Here is an 18728-nt window from a genome sequence, read left to right as displayed (position 1 = left end):
TAAGATGGCAAAGGCCAGCCTGGGGGGGGACAAAGTTTGGTGTCCCTGGAAATGGTGTGTTTTGGGAAAGCTGAGTAGGCCACAGAGACCCAGTTTGGACTGGTACAAAGAGCACGGGGAAAAGAGGTTGCTGAACGAAACACCCCCAAAAGATCCCAGGACTTAAAAACCCTTCTGAGAGCCGAAGCAAGTTGGAGATCAACAGCGAACCCTGGACGACCTGTGCACAGGACAAGAACTCCCATCCACTCCTCCCCCTCTTCTTCTTACATTACACTGAGGCTTGGCCAGCCTTAGGTAGTGCGGGTGTGAGCATGAAAGTGGGTTAGGGTTGGGGCACTAATGGTTTCTTCCTTCCTCTGAGTGATGTGGGGAGCCCCAAGCGCTCTCCGCTGTTTTATTTTATCAATAAAGTTTTAAAATTCAGACACTTGGTGTGCTCTTCATCTCCCCTAAAAATCCTGTGGCCTCAGCCTGATCACTTGATGCCTCAGGCAGATTGGTAACATAAATCTGTCACAACTGCTGTGCTGTTTTGACATTCCTCCATGTAGAGAGCTCACAGAGCTGCTGAGGATGCTGCTCCTGTCAGCTGAGGAGGCTGTGGGAGAACTCAGAAGGAATCATAGAACCATAGGCAGGCAGAGCAGGCTTCTGCTGTGGGGGAGAAGAAGCGGGAGAGACTGCTGTGAGGGTGGTGATATCCCCCTGCTTCAGGATAGGTTTGTCAGGAAGCTGTCTGAACTTAGAGACCGCATGCCAACACACTTGCTCTTTCCCAACACACATTCTGTTTCTCTCCCCCCACACACATGTCCTGTCACACAATGTCCCCTCCTGTTCCCCACCTCAGTTGAAAGCAGCAGACAATCTATGCGGATGCCCATGGAATGATGGGGTTGAGAAACCTGCATCATGTGATGCTGTACCTCCCCCCATGAGGCATTGCAAACACTTCCCTAAGTACCCTGCAGCCAGTTGCATAGTGGGATAGATACCCACAGTGCACTGCTCTGTGTTGATTCAAGAGCTGCTAGTGTGGATGCACTCTGCCGACACGAGTATAGTGTAGACATGCAACAGCGGTTTAAAGTGGCGTAACTTTTGTCAACAAAACTCTGTAATGTAGGCATAGCCTGAGTCATTTTGGCTCTCAGTATGGGGGTAAACAAGAAGTGCTATATATACATTCAGTACATTATATGTATATCTAGCTAAGTTCTTAAAATTATTTGCTGTTTATACAGCAGTGAGGCAATTAACGTTACAATTAAGTGAATTTAATGTAATAAATCTTACAAATAAGACCTGGGTCTGAGGAGGTTTTAGTCATATACATGAAACCGCAAGTGAGGGTAACTGTGTATGGGGACAACGGAAGGAAGCGTGAGGGTTGCAAGAACAACTTTGAGATTTTTCTTAAATAGAAACAGACAGCAATACCATTATGTAAAACAAGAATGGCGGTACTGGGTCAGACCAGTGGTCCATCTAGCCCAGTATACTGTCTGACAGTGGTTGGTGCTAGATGTTTCAGAGAGAATGACAGAATAGGGCACTTTAACAAGTGACCCATCCCTTGTCATCTAGTCCTAGTTTATGGCAGTCTGAGATTTAGAGATCCAGAGCATGGGATTGCGTACCTGAACATCTTAGCTAACAGCTCTTGATGGACTATCCTCCATGAATTTATCTAATTCCTTTTTTTTTAACCAGTTATACTTTTGGCCTTCATAGCATCCCCTGGCAACAAGTTCCATAGGTTGACAGTGTGTTGTGCGAAAAAGTACTTCCTTATGTTTGTTTGAAACCTGCTACCTATTAATTTCATTGTGGGGGGCGTCTCACGGGGTGTGTCTGTTTGTTATTATGTGACGGGGTGAAGAAATCACTTTCTCCACAACGTTCATGATGTTAGCCTCTATTATGTCCTCCCCCACCCTCCCTTTAGTCCTCTCTCTTTTGTAAACTGAACAGTCCTAGTCGTCTTAATCTCTCCTCATCTGGAAGCTGTTCCATACACACACCGTTTTTGGTCCCCTTTTCTGTATGTGTCTTTTCCAGTTTTTTTTCTTAATATGGCACCACCAGAACTACATGCAGTATTCAAGGTGTGCGTGCACAATGGCTTTATATAATGACACATTTATTTATCTTATCTATCCCTTTCCTAATGGTTCCTAACATTGTTAGTGTGTTTGACTACTGCTGCACCTATGTTTTCAAAGAACTATCCACAATGACCCCAAGATCTTTCTTGAGTGGTAACAGCTAATTTAGACTCCCATCGTTTTGTATATGTAGATGGGATTATGTGCTTAATATTTGGATTTCTTATAATCTAATCCTTAGGATTGCTTCTCCTTCACTACTTTCCTTTCTCTCACATTAAGTGGAATTAATTGGTCTTTTCAATGATATGGGATTCTTCTAGTTCTTCTAGAAGAAAATGGATTTTTAGGAGGTGTCTGAGTGAAGAAAGTGAGGGGGAATCTGGCATGCTGGTAGTAGGGTGTTCTAGGCATAGGGATAGTATGGATGAAAACCTCAGGATGAGCTGAGGATATGAAGGTGGGGGCGGGTGTGAAGGTGGCATCCTTGTTGGAGCAAGAGAGAGCATAATCAGATTAAAGATGTAGGTGGAAGTGGAGTTCACACTGAATGGTTTTGCATATTGAACTTGTAAAAATGAAGTATGTGAAATGGCATTGTAGAAATAATGCTTCTTTAGATATATGGAGTAGAACTGGGCAGATAACTGACTTTTAGTTCACTTACAGCAGTAAAAAAAAAAAAAAGGAGGAAAAATCAGTTTGGCTTGAACCAAATCTGAAAATTAATTTAAAAAAAAATTTTTTTTTTGAGAAATTGAAAATGCATTTTTTTGGTTTGAATGAAACAGTTGTTTATATCACTGACACCATTCTACCAGAGGGGGGTGTGTGTGTGTGTGTGTGTGTGTGTGGGTCCTCTTGATTATTTCACAGAATCAGGTAGTAGGAGAGAAAAATGTCCTAAAAGAACATTTATTTGAACATAAACCTCTATCCTGATATAACGCGACCCAATATAACACTGGTTCACATACAACATGGTAAAGCAGCGCTCTGGAGGCGGGGCTGCTTTAATAACGAAAATGCTTGAGGACAAAGCAAGTTCCATTATAATGCAGTTTCACTTATAACGCGGTAAGATTTTTTTGGCTCCCGAGGACAGCGTTGTATCGGGGTAGAGGTGTATATGGGGCGATTAGAAGGAGAAAGAGCAGTTAGGACAAACACACTAGGTGCTACCTAATTTAAAAAAAAATGGAAAAGCGTTCAGGAAAGGAGTGTGGACAAGGGTGCAATACTAGACATGATTGCATTTATGATTGATGCCTAGATCCTATGATGATAGGTGCATTTGAAATGCCTAATATAGATAACTAGAAAGACCAGAAGGCTTTTAGAACAATTCATGGTGAAATACTCAACTGCCTTGGCAAGCTAAGCCAGTGAATTTGGTGAAAAGTTACAGATCCAGGATCAGGGGATGTGACAGCTAGAGTGCCACAGGGGGTGATGTTCACATGATCTGTTGATGATTTGGAAGAATTGCTCAGATGTCATGAGTGGGAATGCCAACTAATACCAATAATAGGTAGATGAGATTTAGGATGTGAGCTAGCAAGTGGATTTAACATTTACTTTAAACATTTTGTTCTAGTTTTTGGCCAAGAAACTAAAATATTTCATTGAAAATTGAGATGATAGTAGCAAACATTTGCCAGGAATAAGTTTATTTTTACAATATGGTCTTTATACAATGCAAGATCTAATTTAAAATTAGATCACTGGTTGAGCATTCTCAAGAATGAAAATAGAATTGTTTCAGGTTTCATTGCACTTCAGGAATTCCCATCTGATCTTAGGGCAACAAAAATGATTAGGGGACTGGAACACATGAGTTATGAGGAGAGGCTGAGGGAGCTGGGATTGTTTAGCCTGCAGAAGAGAAGAATGAGGGGGGATTTGATAGCTGCTTTCAACTACCTGAAAGGGGGTTCCAAAGAGGATGGCTCTAGACTGTTCTCAATGGTAGCAGATGACAGAACGAGGAGTAATGGTCTCAAGTTGCAGTGGGGGAGGTTTCGATTGGATATTAGGAAAAACTTTTTCACTAAGAGGGTGGTGAAACACTGGAATGCGTTACCTAGGGAGGTGGTAGAATCTCCTTCCTTAGAGGTTTTTAAGGTCAGGCTTGACAAAGCCCTGGCTGGGATGATTTAACTGGGAATTGGTCCTGCTTCGAGCAGGGGGTTGGACTAGATGACCTTCTGGGGTCCCTATCTTCTGAAACTGAGATCTAGAAGAATGTATGGTAATAGTATAGTGTTATAAAAATGATTGGTCTGATACAACAATATGTTAGTGTGCTAGGTGCTGACCAGGGAAGGTCTCCTCTTATGCTAATAGCTAACAAACTTAACTAGTAGTTATGTTTCTGGCAACAAATATAGGGATGAAATGGATATTGACACATTAATAAGAGAACAAATCCACAGAGATCACTGTGGTTCTGTACAAAAGTCTAAGGAGACCACACCTGGAGCATTATGCACAACTTTGGATTGTGTAGTATGGGAGGGGTGTTGAATTATTAGAATTGGAAACAACCCAGAAGGTGATAGCAAGGAATGATAAAGGGCTTTAGGGATTATATAAGTAGAGAACTTGAGTTTTTCTAAACTCTTTAGTTCTGTTCATTAATAGCATGAACACAACATGCCAGGTTATGTCCCCTCTGAAACAACTGTAAACATGACATTGGGTGATCTAACTGTGCAGTACAGTAAGAGCTAAATTATGCAGTGTGGCAGAGCTGAGTTGTGTGACAAAATCATTTCAATTTCAGTGAAATTCTAAAAAATTCACACAATGAAAATAGACGGAGGCCTGGGTAAGGAGGAGGCAGCATCTGGCGTCCTTAAGGGATGCAAGGGGGGAGCTTTACTCCTGTACTACTTACAGATTTCTGTCTTAGTGAAAAGAAGAAAAATAGTTGGGGTGGGGACAAATTATACAGCCATGTAATCATGGCAGACATTGGGTGGTTGGCTCTAGCAGGCATGGTATATGTACAAACACTAAATGGATGGCCTCTGAGGTGCATGTCTTCCTACTATCCTGAAACTTTACCATGCATTTTGCAGTACTTCTGCGATAATGTGGGTTGAGATGTTGGTTCATGTTTTCAGACAACTCTGATTTTTTTTCTTGCTTTTTGTTTTATTTTGACACACTTCTTAGTGGTTTTAAACATAGTGGATATTTATGTGACTGAAATAGAGAACAGAATAGTTTAGTCAGACTTCTTTATTTAGCATTTATAAAGTGGTGGCACTACCAGACTGGATCCTATTGTGCTATGTAAACGTGCAAGGGGGTGAATTTATGAATTTGCCAGAGCGCCAGTTAGATTTTAAAGCTAAGGACTAACAAACTACATTTGCCGGTATATAATAGAATCCAGTAGGCCGACCCCTTATTTATTGTGTCCAGAGACTGTTAGCTTACTAGTTCTAATACTGGGTTCTTTTAAAATCAACTTTTAACTTGTACAGTATTTCTCAAATCAGGACACTTGCTTATTCTTAACCAGCCAGCAATTATTCCACCAGAACAACATTTAATATATCAACAGTTACTACTCAAATGTAGATACAACCAGTTGTGTGTATTACACACATACTATAAAATTGTGCAAGCAATTCTCATAGACTAGAGTTGAGGCTTAGCAGTCATATCAAAGAATAATGGACATTACTAAGATTTATTATTACATTTACTCGGGGGGAGGGATAGCTCAGTGGTTTGAGCATTGGCCTGTTAAACCCAGGGTTGTGAGCTCAATCCTTGAGGGGGCCATTTAGGGATCTCGGGCAGAAATTGGGGATTGGTCCTCCTTTAAGCAGGGGATTGGACTAGATGACCTCATGAGGTCTCCTCCAACCCTGATATTCTATGATAATCCATTCTCAATACTTTAGTGCCTAACGCAATTATCACACTTCCAGGGTGGCACTTGTTTTTAAGGCACTTTGAAGAGTGTAGTTAGTACAGTTTGAATGGATCGGTCTCAAAAGGAGAAATTTAGAATATTAAAAGCAGTTGCTTAAAACAGTTTTTTCAGGCCAATTTGCTTGGATTAATAAGGGAGTTAAAATCTAAAATATGGTTACTTGAGGTCTCACTAGAGAGTGGAGACTCAGCAAGATAACCTAGTTATTTGTATTTCCCCTTCTATTATGTAATAATCTTTGAATACTTCTTATCCTCTTAACTTTGGGATTGGGGAGAGTCCTTTCCACACAGTTGGTCCAGGTGTCTGTCACGCTCAGGATTCTTCAGCTTGTTGGGCTCAGTCAATTCTCATGAGCATGTGGTGACTTCAGTTTATATACCTAGTTTCAGGACTTGTAGGAAGGGGCCACCCTCTTATTCCCATTGGACATATGCCAAGTGAGTGCTTAGATTTTAGCTCTTTCAGTTTTTGTTGCTTTCATCAGTATCTAATAGATGGTGATGGTATATAACTAATTTCTTTAATCCTTTCCTTATCGGAGGTTTTTTAAGTTCGATTTGTTTCAAGGATTGTGTTTCATTATTCGCTCCTGCTATCAACTAGGATCCTCTCCTTTAAGCAATTTCTCTTAATATCCTAAGTTATACACTGGTTTATATTTTTTTTATATTTTTTTCCTTGTGTCAGACAATTCCTATTACTTCTGGAGTGCAACAGTTGTTTACAATGAAAACCAACAAAATCCTCAATCTTTTAAATTTGGAGGACATACTCCATATAGCAGTTTACATTGTATTGGACTTGCTATAGAACAAGAGACATTTTTCACATATAGAAGGATGTAGATCTGACTCACAAGGCAAACAAATGGGCAGGTTCTGATATGGGGTGAAAGATTATTTACAGTATATTTGAGTTACAAAGAAAGCAATATATAGGTTGGGGTGAACATTTTGCTTGGATTTCTTGGTGTAACAGTTATTTTGTTCAATTTGACCTTCAGTCTTACAGCAACATTTCTAATTTGCTTGACATGCATCTTCCCCAACCGTTTCTTGATCCACTGATAATGTGCAATGGGTCTCTTTGCATAAGACAGCATATCACCCTTACATGGTAACTTGGAGTTCTTTTTAGGTAGGTTGGGAAGGAGAAAGAGGTTTTATCCATATACAAATTATGAGAGATTCTTGCCTAGATGTAACAATATTCTCATTTAATAATTTTAATTGGAATTACGGACTTTGACTGTGGGTCCTTAGACAAAGTGTCTCTCACATGATGTGAACCATTTTCTTATTGTCTTCCTAGGTGGATCTTATTTTGGGATAAACAGTGGTAGATAGCTTTTCCAATTTTTAAGGGCCAGAAGGAATCAGTAGTTACTAATCAATCAAGACATATTTGTTCCGTATATCCCTTGCAGCTAGGCTCTGTTTGCAGGATCATGGTAATCCATTTGGACAGATTATATGGATCTGTAAATTTTGAAACTAATTAGTTTAAGTGAAAACTACAGCTTCAAGTTTTGCACTAATTTTTGTAAAATAGAGCAAAGTACTAGTTTCAAAAATGATACTTCTGGAGACTCACCTAGCAGAATATTACATCTTGTGCTTTTTGACATCTCCATAAATGTAACTGTAACTGAATAAGTAGTTATGGTGTTTGTTCTTGTATGTCTTTTAATCGACAAGTGTTGTTTTTTGTGTTTGGTTTTTTTACAGAGCTAAAATTATCAGTATTTGATGATTGTAAGAAGGAAGAAGAATGGAAGGTATATTTCATTTTGCTTTTTGTTACACTTTAGAATTACTTAAAGCATATTCTGTTTCATTAAATACACTATTTCTTAGCTTGCTTGAAATTTCTTCGCAACACTTTCATTAAATGACCCGTAGTAGATGGACAAATGGATATGTCTTCTGGTTTCCTAGTGATGTAAAAAAAGACCTGAAAGGTGATTCTGTTGGTTTTTAAACTTTAGAAATTCAGGTCTTGTCTTACTCTATTTTCCTGAAAGACACAACAGCCTCCTCACTCATGTCTCTGTAACTTTCCATTGATTGATTTCCACTGGTGGGAATGGTGTGTTGGCTTTGTATAATATGCTTATGTTGCAGTTAAAAACCCCCAGCTGGCCTGTGTCAGCTCACTTGGGCTCAGGGTAAGGGGCTGCTTAATTGTGGTGCAGAAGTTTGGGCTTGGACTGCAGCTCGAGTTCTGAGACCTTCCCACCTTTCAGGGTCCTAGAGCCTGGTATCCAGCCTGAGCCCGAACATCTACACCACAATTCAACAACTCCTTAGCCCAAGCCCTATGAGTCTAAGTCAATTGGCACAAGCCAGACACTGTTTTTTAATTGCAGTGTAGACATACTCTTTAAGTCTGTTGTGTGTATCTGTTTTGAGCAGGGTTAGATAATATGGTGCTTTAAATGCTGGCAGCAGTCTAGATCCTTGTGTACATTAATATTTCTATCATCAGTGGGACTGTACTGGTGGTAGCTTTGTTGGGATATTTTTGGCAAAAAGTCTAGTGTCTTTTATTCCCTATGACAAGTGTAGAACTGATAGGATTGACATTGGAGATTGACTGGGAATTAGAAATTATTTTTATTTAGCCTATTAACACAATCTAATTTAAAAAAAACAAAAACCTTTTCAGGTTTTTTTATATTTAATATGGAAGTTAGACCCAAATGCAAATTCTTCCTTTTAAAAACTGGTAAAACAGTAAATCCTTTGGGGTTGGGTCATGTCTATTTGAAAACAGCCTCTATCTACAATGTCCCATAAGCTAATACTTTTTATTTAGAATTTGGGGGATTTTTTTTAAATCACAAAAAAAATCAGGGTTATTATACAGACAGTAAAAATGCTCCCCTTGTGGCTATGCAGCTGTTCTTGCCATGAAAAAAGATCTGTAGAATAAAATTTGCCCAGGCAGATAGGGAGAGGAAGCTTAAAATAATTCAGGATAAACTGATCTGAAGAGGAAAGTTTTACACTAAACCAAATGTAATGAAACAGCCACTGCAGGACTCAAACAGATTTTCTGACATAGCAAATTCTGCAGATAGCTCTCTGAGCCACAAAGTTCTCAACCCAAGCAAGATGAAAGTTTGGAATGTTGAGTAAGACCAGCCAGGCTGATCTCAACTGTCATGGAAGACCTATGATGAGAAATGGTTAGAGTATTTTAGGCACTAATTGGGAGTTTAATGGCCTACTGTACCCTTTTTATATTTATATATGTTGCTTTGCAAAATCCATGTTACTTTTAACTCCTTAAAATAAAAATCGCAACCTTGCAGTAATAAAGTGAGCGATTGGGGAAAATAAATTGGTAAGAAAATAAATTTCAGTTTTAAGCTTCCACAGCTGCTTATCAATGAAAGAGAATCAGAAACATGAAATATACCTTGTCTTACAGTAACTGTAGCTGATTCTGAATTATTTGTCTAAATGCTGCTTCATTCGTTTTTATACTTAGATAATTATTTTAGACGACTTTACCACTAAACTACTGTCGTCATGTGGCAAAATGACTGATTTACTGGCAGAAGGCATTACTGGTAAGTGTAAAATAGTTGTTAAAGGTGCTTTTTTTTAAAATCTGGGGCAGATGAAAATGTTAGGTTAATAAATAAGGCTACGTTTTAGTCACAGGTATTTTTAGTAAAAGTCATGGACCGTTAACAGAAATTCACTGCTGGTCACATGTCCATGACTTTTACTAAAAATACCCATGACTAAAACATGGGTAGGGGACTGTGGGTGTTCCACGGCATGGGGGGCAGGGGCACTGCAGGTGCTGGGGGAGGTGGCTTGCAGGAAGGGACTGGGCAGCATGGGGGGTAGGGGGGGCAAGCAGCATGGTCTGGGACCCCCACTGTTGCTGGCGCAGGGCCCAGAACCCTGCTGTTCCTGGGTGGTGGGGGAGAGGGTTGGCGGGGCTGGCAGGGGCTCCCTTCCCAGCTCTGCATCCTAGGTGGCAGAGGGGTCAGGGGGCAGCTCCTAGGTGGTGGAGGGGTCAGGGTGCTTTGCGCCCCGCTTCCGCCACAAGCGCTGCCTGCCGCAGCTCCCATTGGTCGGGAACCACAGCCAATGGGAGCTGTGGGGGTTGGGCCTGTGGGTGTGAGCAGCGTGTGGCGCAGCGCTCGCCCTTTGCTGCTTAGGAGCTGCAGGGCTGTGGGAGCTGGGGAGCCCCCTTCCCTAGCCTCCCACTCACCCAAACTGCTTCTGCTGGCCCAGGGGCTGCCTGGCTTGGGCAGCCCCTGAGCCAGCACCAGCGGCTGCAGAAGTCACAACGGTCACGGAATCTCTGACCTCCGGACAGACTCACAGCCTTACTAATAAATATATGCACTGTAGATGGTATTACTATTATAAATGAGAAAAAGGTCATGACTGTTTCTTTATTTACTTGTTTACTATTCCATGGTTTAATTGCAAGCCTGAAAAATATCATTTAATGCTGCTTTCTTGAAAGAACCTTGCAGCACTGGTGTTGCAAAGTGGCATGTAGGCACATATAATATTTGCAAATGCAGAAACTGGTCTGCCATAGCTGACTGGCTGTTTACTATTGAAACTTTATGCTGTCAGTTCAGAGATGTGCCCTTTGCCTGTCTGCTGTCCTTAAAATCTGATATGTTTGATCCAATTTGAAGGTCCAGTTTAGAAAGACTTGCTTGAAAGAACTTTACAGTCGGCTATTAACTTTTCTTCACTTGGAGACTTCACTTTTGGACAAAGTCTTCTTCAGTGTTTTTCATGCTATATAAGTGATTAGACGCTCCCCTGTACTTTCAGGGAAGCATCAAATCCAGTATGTGGTCAGACACAAGACGAACTTCTTGAGAATATCTGTCTGTCTTTTCAGATGTAGTTAGCTCAGTGAAAATGTGTTTAGTGTAGTGGTGATCAAAAAGAAACAAAGCATTAGAATGTATGAAGAACAGGATATAGTATTCTCAGCATTTTCTAACCCCACATATAAATCAATGGAATGCCCTCATCTTGAATCCTGTATCCAGTCTTGAGAAAGACGAAATAGAAGAGGCCCAGAGAAGGGAAACCAAAATTGCTGAAGGCATGGAAAGACTTTCCTATGGAAAAGACTGAATCTGAATCCTTCCCATGCCGCCAGACATTGTTTAAGGTGTGGACAAGGCTCTGCAAGCCCTGTCCATCGTGCCACTAGAGTAGAACCTCAGAGTTATGAACACCAGAGTTATGAACTGACCGGTCAACTACACACCTCATTTGGAACCAGAAGTATGCAATCAGGCAGCAGCAGAAACCCAAAAAAATGCCCAGGAAGGATATTACTGGGTTAAATGTAAACTACTAAAAAAAAAAAGAAGAGAACTTTTTGTGCTTGCTTCATTTAAAGGAAGGCTAAAAAGTGCATTTTTCTTCTGGGTAGTAAAGTTTTAAAGCTGTATAAAATCAATGGTCAGTTGTAAATTTTTGAAAGAACACCCATAATGTTTTGTTCGGAGTTACGAACATTTTCAGAGTTATTGAACAACTTTAATTTTCAAGATTTTTGTAACTCTGAGGTTCTACTGTACTCCAAATATTTGGTTGTGTTTCTATAACTTTTGTACAAAGATGGGTTGTTGTTCCATTGCTCAGCCCAACACTGGAGGACCAGTACGCTGCTTTTACTCTGATCCCTACACTTTGACCTGTACAGTTTGCGTGGCCCTATCAGTAAAAACTCCTGCAAGCGTAGCTGTCAGGGTCACGAACACACAAGCCTTCCCTCTGTATCAAGGTGCAGTCTCCAGGGAAGGATAGAAAGACTAAGAACTGTTTAAGTTTATAGTGGAGAGAAGAGGAGACATGATAGCTGTGAATAAAATAATGAATGATATAGAGAACGAAGGGACGTTCAATGAAACTAAAAGGTAATGTTTAAAAGGGAATCCTTCTATACAATGCAGAATTAACCTATGGAACTGTTAAGGCTGATTCTCCACTCTGGCACTTTGTGTGCAGAAGGTGGGGGCGCGCAAGGACTTCAAAAATTAATACTTGCCACTCTAGGCTTGTATTAAACTCCCAAGGTTACAGCTTTTCTCTGACCTTGGATTGGTAGGTGCTGCCACCACCCCACTGCAAAACCCCTTTGGGAACCCAAGAAGGTGCACTTGGGAATTCCTTCCTCTGGGGTACCCTCAAGCCCTTTCACCCCCGCCCCCCTCTCTGGGGAAGAGCTGAGAAAGAAAGAAAAGAAGGAAGGGGAAAAAAAAGGAACTCAGCTGTTGCCAGCAGCTAATTAAACAATGTGCACAAGCCTCTTAAGACGCACACATCCAATTCTGTTAAAAAGGAAGAAAATACATCTGGGAACTTAAGCTTTTGCTAGATTTAAAAAAAACAAAAACCTACAAGAATTAAGCCTCAAGAATAGCTCTATGGAGGTCCAGCTTAAACGTTACAAGCAAAACAAAAGCACCTGGGGTTAGTACAGAGGAATTCACAAGCCATAAAGAAATAAAAGGGATAAACCTAATCACGTCTTCCTAGACATTTCCTGATCTATCTGGGGTTTTAGATAAGTAGTTTCTAGTATGATACTGATGTTTTTTTCATACCTGCCTCGAGCTTTTCACAGCATAACTGCTCCCTGTCTGCCTCTCCCCGAGAACTACACAGACAGACAAAAGGGAGTCTTTGTTCAATTTTTAAAAAATTCTAGCCTTCCCATTGGCTCTTTTGGCCAGATGTCCACCCACTTCCTTTTACCTATGCATAGCAGTGAGACTTTTTAACCCTTTATAGGTAGAGCAATTAGAGAACAGCTACTAAGAGGGATTTTATAGCGGCTGGCTGGCTGGGCATCCATAAAATGGAGCTACCCCTCTTCCCCCCTCATTTATCACAGGAACTCATTGTCACAATATGTCAGTCCAAGAGCTTTCCAGAATTAAAAGGATTAAAAATGGATAATGAAAATATTCTTGGTTACATTAGCTAGAGTAAAAAATGAAGGCTATAACTCCACATTCTTCAGGCAGTCACTTTCTGCAGCTCTTTAAGGAAAAGGACCCTGATGGGGAGTTCAATATCTGTCCATTATGGAGTTTCTTGCACCTTCCTCTGAAGCATTTGGTATTGGCCTCTGTCAGAAGCAGAATATCAGATGAGATTTAATTTGATAATGTAATTCCTATATGATATATTTGAGACTAGATTTACCTATATTCTTGAAGATGAAACACTGCAATCAAAAATTTTATAGCCTATAACAACTATTTATTAAAGGGAACGCCTACATTTTCTTTGGCTCAGCAGTCTTAAAGTTCAAAAAGTAAGAAGTACTTTTTGCTATAAAAATTATGTGAAGTGTGTTTAAAGTTAGCATTTCTGTGATGCCTGATGCCTAAATCATCTTGGTGAAAATTAACATTGAAATTGGTGAATATATTAAACTTTATGAAAGCAGTTTTCTCTAACAGATTTTTTTTAATCAGTGTTTTATGGTGAGACAGTATTTAAGATCGTCACTTCACAATTCTTGCTCACTTGAGTAGTCAATAGGACTACTTAAAGTAAGGAAGAGATTGTATGATTAGACCCTTAATATGTAAATTTAAACATTGATTTTAAATTTATCCTGCTTTAAGACTTATTTACTCTGATACTGTATTTCCATATGTCCAGTATCACACATGCCACTTCAAAAAGAGCAATAAGCTCAAATCTCAACTGTAATTCACTTTTCAAGTGTATTTTACTCATAGTAAATTGCTTTGCTGTTTCCATCTGAAACATTTTCAGAACAAATGGGTATAACTTTTCTTAACCACTAAGTAAGTGAAGTGCTGCTTAAAGTGCCAGACTGACAGTCCTGGAAACTGAAGTTCTGTTTATTTACAAAAGTTGTGGCATGATCAGAAGCAAGGCAAGTTTTCCCACCAATGCACTGCAACCCTATCTCAGGAAATCCTCTATATGTAATATCTGTAGTGTAATGAATAAGCTAAACAGAGAAGCCAATGGAAGGACATGGGTTACATGAAATTGTTGGTTTTTAAAAAATGACCAACTTGTGCATGCAGTTACATGTCTAGTAGGTTAATTGCATAAGAAATGGCCAAAGGACAGAAAAGGCTAGAGTTGTAAAAGTACTCTGCATTGGTTGTTTTTTTTCCCCCCTTCCGATGTTGAATATAAGCATAATTTTATTAAGGTGGTGATCCTGTAAGCTGCTGTTCTCATGTAGGCCCCATATATGGAGCTACATTGACTTTACTGACCCTCTACGTAAGGGCAGAGGGTCTATCTGTGTAGAACAACTTACAAGATTGGGCCTAGAGGTTTAGTTAGTATGTAACTCTGTTCTACTCTTTGTGTTAACCTCCAATGTAAAAAAAGGGGGATTCTTTATAGATAAGGTAGCATCTGGCCCCTGATTTTGTAGGCTCACCCACAGACTTTACTTAATCAATTAAAAGTGTAATTCAGCTCTCTCCATAGAATTAGTTTTACACCTATTTTAGCTTATGGAAATATTAATGTAAAATACAATCATTGGTCAAATGGAGCATTATTAGAGGATACAATCCAGAATGCTTTAGTTTTCTTTTTTGTTTTAAAAACCTTGGTGTTCAATGTAGTTTTCCAAACTTAATTTCTTAAGATATATTGAGTATTGCATTTTGAAATGAGTAACTTTATATATTTTAGCTGTGGAGAATGTTTATAAAAACCGTGAACCTGTCCCACACATGAAGGCAATTTATTTCATCACTCCAACCGAGAAGGTTAGTATTTTTAAGGAAAAACTTTTTAGTTTTTTTTAAATCCTTTTTTTGGTAGTACACAAAGCATGAAGCACTAAACCATCGTAACAATTTAAACTGAGCTATTACAAAGCTGCCACTCAAAATAAAGGCTATAGAAAAGAGTTGGCTCTACTGGTACTATAGAAATGTTCGGAAGAGACTGAATCTCCAATTATTAAATCATTTTCAATCTATAACAATATAACATAAGATTTTCCTTCTCCCCTTTCCTTCTCTTTCTTTTTGTTTCATAATCATAAGATTATGATTTTGTTTCAAAATCATAAGATTTTCCTTCTCTTTCTTTGCTTCATTAAAGCAATCTTTTGTACAACTTCTCTAGATGAGAATATTACTGATCTTCTTGCATTGTTTTGTCATCCTTGGACTGGATATATGAATATTATAGTTCAGTGTTTACATTCCCATGTGACTGATTACAGTATTTCTGGTTTCATACTGATCAATAAAAACATGAACTTTTCAAAAATATAGTCCAAGAAAAGTTTGTTCTAAGGGCAGGCAAAATAGACACTAATAACAGTTATTTTCTTTATAGTAAATTACAATTTAGCATTTTTATCTTAAGTCTGTAGATGGGCTTATAAATGACTTTGTAAGTAAATCATCCAGCAAGTACAAAGCAGCATATGTCTACTTCACTGACTGTAAGTAATTTTTTTTTTGAGTTTGCTAATGATAAACTAATGATTGAGTTTAAGTGGTTGTCAGTCTTATCTTGTTACTAATATATTTTGATTTTCTAGTTGGTGCATATTGGAGATATTAACTACTGCACTAAGCTATGAGGGGAGTTTTGAGACTCGGCTTGTTTACCAGAGTTGAGAATTTAAGCTGAAGTGTTTAAAAAACAGCAACAACCCATAATTCTGTCTTTGCCTGTTAATTATTCTGTAAGGCATTGTAGACAGAAATGGAAAGCCACAGGATGTGGATTAGAGTTTCTGTCCAGTGTGGCACCGTGGCTTCTTATTTCCCAGAATAGGTATGACCTTTAGTTTCCAATGTTACATGTTTTGGTTTTATTTTTATAACATGCTAACTCTATTTGTATGCTATAGAATGTAAAGGAAGAAGCTTTTGAGCAAAATTATGGGGTACAGAAACATATAATCCTGTGCAGAAATAACACCAAAAAATGACTTTCTTGGGATGACAGTTTCTGCTGCAAGGACAATGGTTTGAAGTTTGATTATATTTCACTTATTCACTATGAACTCAGTTTTGAGCTGGGCTCCACATGACTGTAGGGGAGTAAGGAAGTATAAGGTGCCCTCTTAATTCCTCTGCATAGTCTTCTTGCATCATAAGTTGCATGCAAAGGAAAGAACAGCTGTCATTCCATAGGTACTCCCTCAGTCTGTGTGGGTGTGGGAACTAAGGCTGCGCCCCCTCCATTATCAGTCAGCACAGCTGAAAGAGTGTGGAGAGGGAAGTAAGCTGTGCTAGGAAAAGGACACCTGTACTCTGGGTGTCCCTAACCCTCTGACTGCCAGAAGCTGGGACTAGATGACAGGGGTGGATCACTCGCTAATTGCCCTGTTCTGTTTGTTCCCTCTGAAGCATCTGGCAGACCCACTATGACCATTCTTATGCCCTTATATTCCAGTTCAACTTACTTCCCCCATGGGAAGCAGACACTGAATTTTGGCTGCATCAGTTTGGTCCCTGGTCTACTCTTGGACTGTGCAGCTGCACGCTTCCCCAGTTCTGTTTGTTTCTCCTTGATGAAAACCCGCCCCCTTGGTTCACTCTACTTCCCTGTAAGTCAACCACCCTCCCCTCCCCTTTTTGATCATCGCTTGCAGAGGCAATAAAGTCATTGTTTCAAATTCATGCGTTCTTTATTTATTCATCACACAAAAGGGGGATAACTGCCAAGGTAGCACGGGGTGTGGGAGGAGGGAAGGACAAGGCCACACTACACTTCAAAACTTATTGAATGCCAGCCTTCAGTTGCTTGGGCAGTCCTCTGGGGTGGAGTGGTTGGGTGCCCGGAGCCACCACGCTCTTCTCTTCTACTCCCCCCCACGTTCTTGGGCGTCTGGGTGAGGAGGCTATGGAACTTGGGGAGGAGGGCAGCTGATTACACAGGGGCTGCAGTGGCGGTCTGTGCCTTTCCTGCACCTCAACTGTACGCCGGAGCATATCAGTTTGATCTTCCAGTAGCCTCAGCGTTGTATCCTGCCTCCTCTCATCACGCTGCCGCCACCTCTCCTATTGCTCCAACCATTTATCCTCTCACACGTCCCTCCTGTCCTCACATTCATTTTATGCTTTCCTGGACTCTGACATTGTCTGCCTCTACGCATTCTGCTGGGCTCTTTCAGTGCGGGAGGACTGCATGAGCTCAGAGAACATTTCATCGCAAGTGTAGTTTTTTTCGCCACCTTATCTGTGCTAGCCTCTGGGATGGAGATGCTAGTTGCAGTGTTGAAACATTTGCAGCTGCGGGAGGGAAAAAAAGGGAGAGTAAAACTGAAAGACACGTTGGCCATTTAAAAGTAGGGGCTAATGTTTTCGGGTTAATGTGCAGCACAAACCCAACTAACCCCCCTCCCCCCACACACCCAATTTTCTGGGATGATCGCTTCACCCCTCCCCCCACCACGTGGCTAACAGTGGGGATGATTTCTTTTCAGCCACAGGCAAACAGCCCAGCAGGAATGGCTACCTCTGAATGTCAATGAAATTGCCTTATTTCAGCCAGGTGACCATGAATGATATCACTCTCCTGAGGATAACTCAACGGATGTTGCTTGAATGCCAGCAAACACTGGGACCACACGCTGCCATGCTTTCTTTTGCAGTGATTCCAGACTATGTGCTACTGGCCTGGCGTGGTAAAGTTTCCTACCATGGTGGAGGCAATAAGGCTGCCCTCCCCAGAAACCTTTTGCTAAGGCTTTGGGAGTACCTCCAGGAGAGCTTCACTGAGATGTCCCTGGAGGATTTCAGCTCCATCCCCAGACACGTTAACAGACTTTTCCAGTAGCTGTGCTGGCCGCGAATGTATCCCAAGTCTTCAGGGCAAATTAATCATTAAACACACTTGCTTTTAAACCATGTATTATATTTAAAAAGGTACCCTCACCAGAGGTGCCTTCTCTGCCTTCAAGGTCCAGGAGCCCGGGTTGGGAGGGTATTGGCTCCAGGGTGATAAACAGTTCCTGGCTGTCGGGGAGAACAGTTTCTCCATTTGCCTGGTGTGTGGTATCTTCAACCTCCCCCTCATCATCATCATCTTCTTTGTCCCCAAAATTCTCATCCCTGTTGCGTGAGACTCCCTTGCAGGAGTCCACGTACAGGTGTGGGGTAGCTGTAGGAGCACCCCCTAGAATTGCATACAGCTCCTCATAGAAGTGGCATGTCTGGGGCTCTGACCTCGAGCGGGCATTTGCCTCTTGGGTTTTTTGGTAGGCTTGCCTGAGCGCCTTAAGTTTCACACCGCACTGCTGCGGGTCCCTGTTATAGCCTCTGTCCTTCATGCCCTTGGAGATTTTTTTTTTTTTTCAAATATTTTGGCATTTTGTCTTTTGGAACGGAGTTCTGATAGCATGGGTTCGTCTCCCGATACAGCAGTCAGATTCAGTACCTCCCGTTCGGTCCATGCTGGAGCTCTTTTGCGATTCTGGGACTCCATGGTCACCTGTGCTGATCAGCTTGCCACGGTGGCCAAACAGGAAATGAAATTCAAAAGTTTGCAGGGCTTTTCCTGTCTACCTGGCCAGTACGTCTTAGTTGAGAGCGCTGTCCAGAGCGGTCACAATGGAGCACTCTGGGATAGCTCCCAGAGGCCAATACCATTGAATAGCGTCCACACTACCCCAAATTCGAC

At 40.8% G+C, this 18728-nt stretch overlaps 1 protein-coding gene across 6 annotated transcripts in view; it reads left to right on the top strand.

Moving 5' to 3' along the window:
* STXBP3 (syntaxin binding protein 3) overlaps positions 1-18728 on the top strand; it is a 46199-nt gene that overhangs the window by 4125 nt on the left and 23346 nt on the right. For 4 of the 6 annotated variants that reach the window (XM_073356829.1, XM_073356828.1, XM_073356831.1 and 1 more), the window contains exons 2-5: positions 7794-7843; positions 9562-9643; positions 14772-14848; positions 15459-15537. In XM_073356829.1, coding sequence (XP_073212930.1) covers positions 7794-7843; positions 9562-9643; positions 14772-14848; positions 15459-15537 — 288 coding nt within the window. The remainder of the gene's footprint in view (positions 1-7793; positions 7844-9561; positions 9644-14771; positions 14849-15458; positions 15538-18728) is intronic. The other 2 variants (XM_073356833.1, XM_073356830.1) reach the window with 2 other exon arrangements.

The sequence above is a fragment of the Lepidochelys kempii genome, chromosome 8 (assembly GCF_965140265.1).
Source record: "Lepidochelys kempii isolate rLepKem1 chromosome 8, rLepKem1.hap2, whole genome shotgun sequence".
Taxonomy (NCBI): domain Eukaryota; kingdom Metazoa; phylum Chordata; order Testudines; family Cheloniidae; genus Lepidochelys; species Lepidochelys kempii.
Note: the sequence above shows the minus strand (reverse complement) of the source record. Positions and strands in the feature narration are given on the sequence as shown.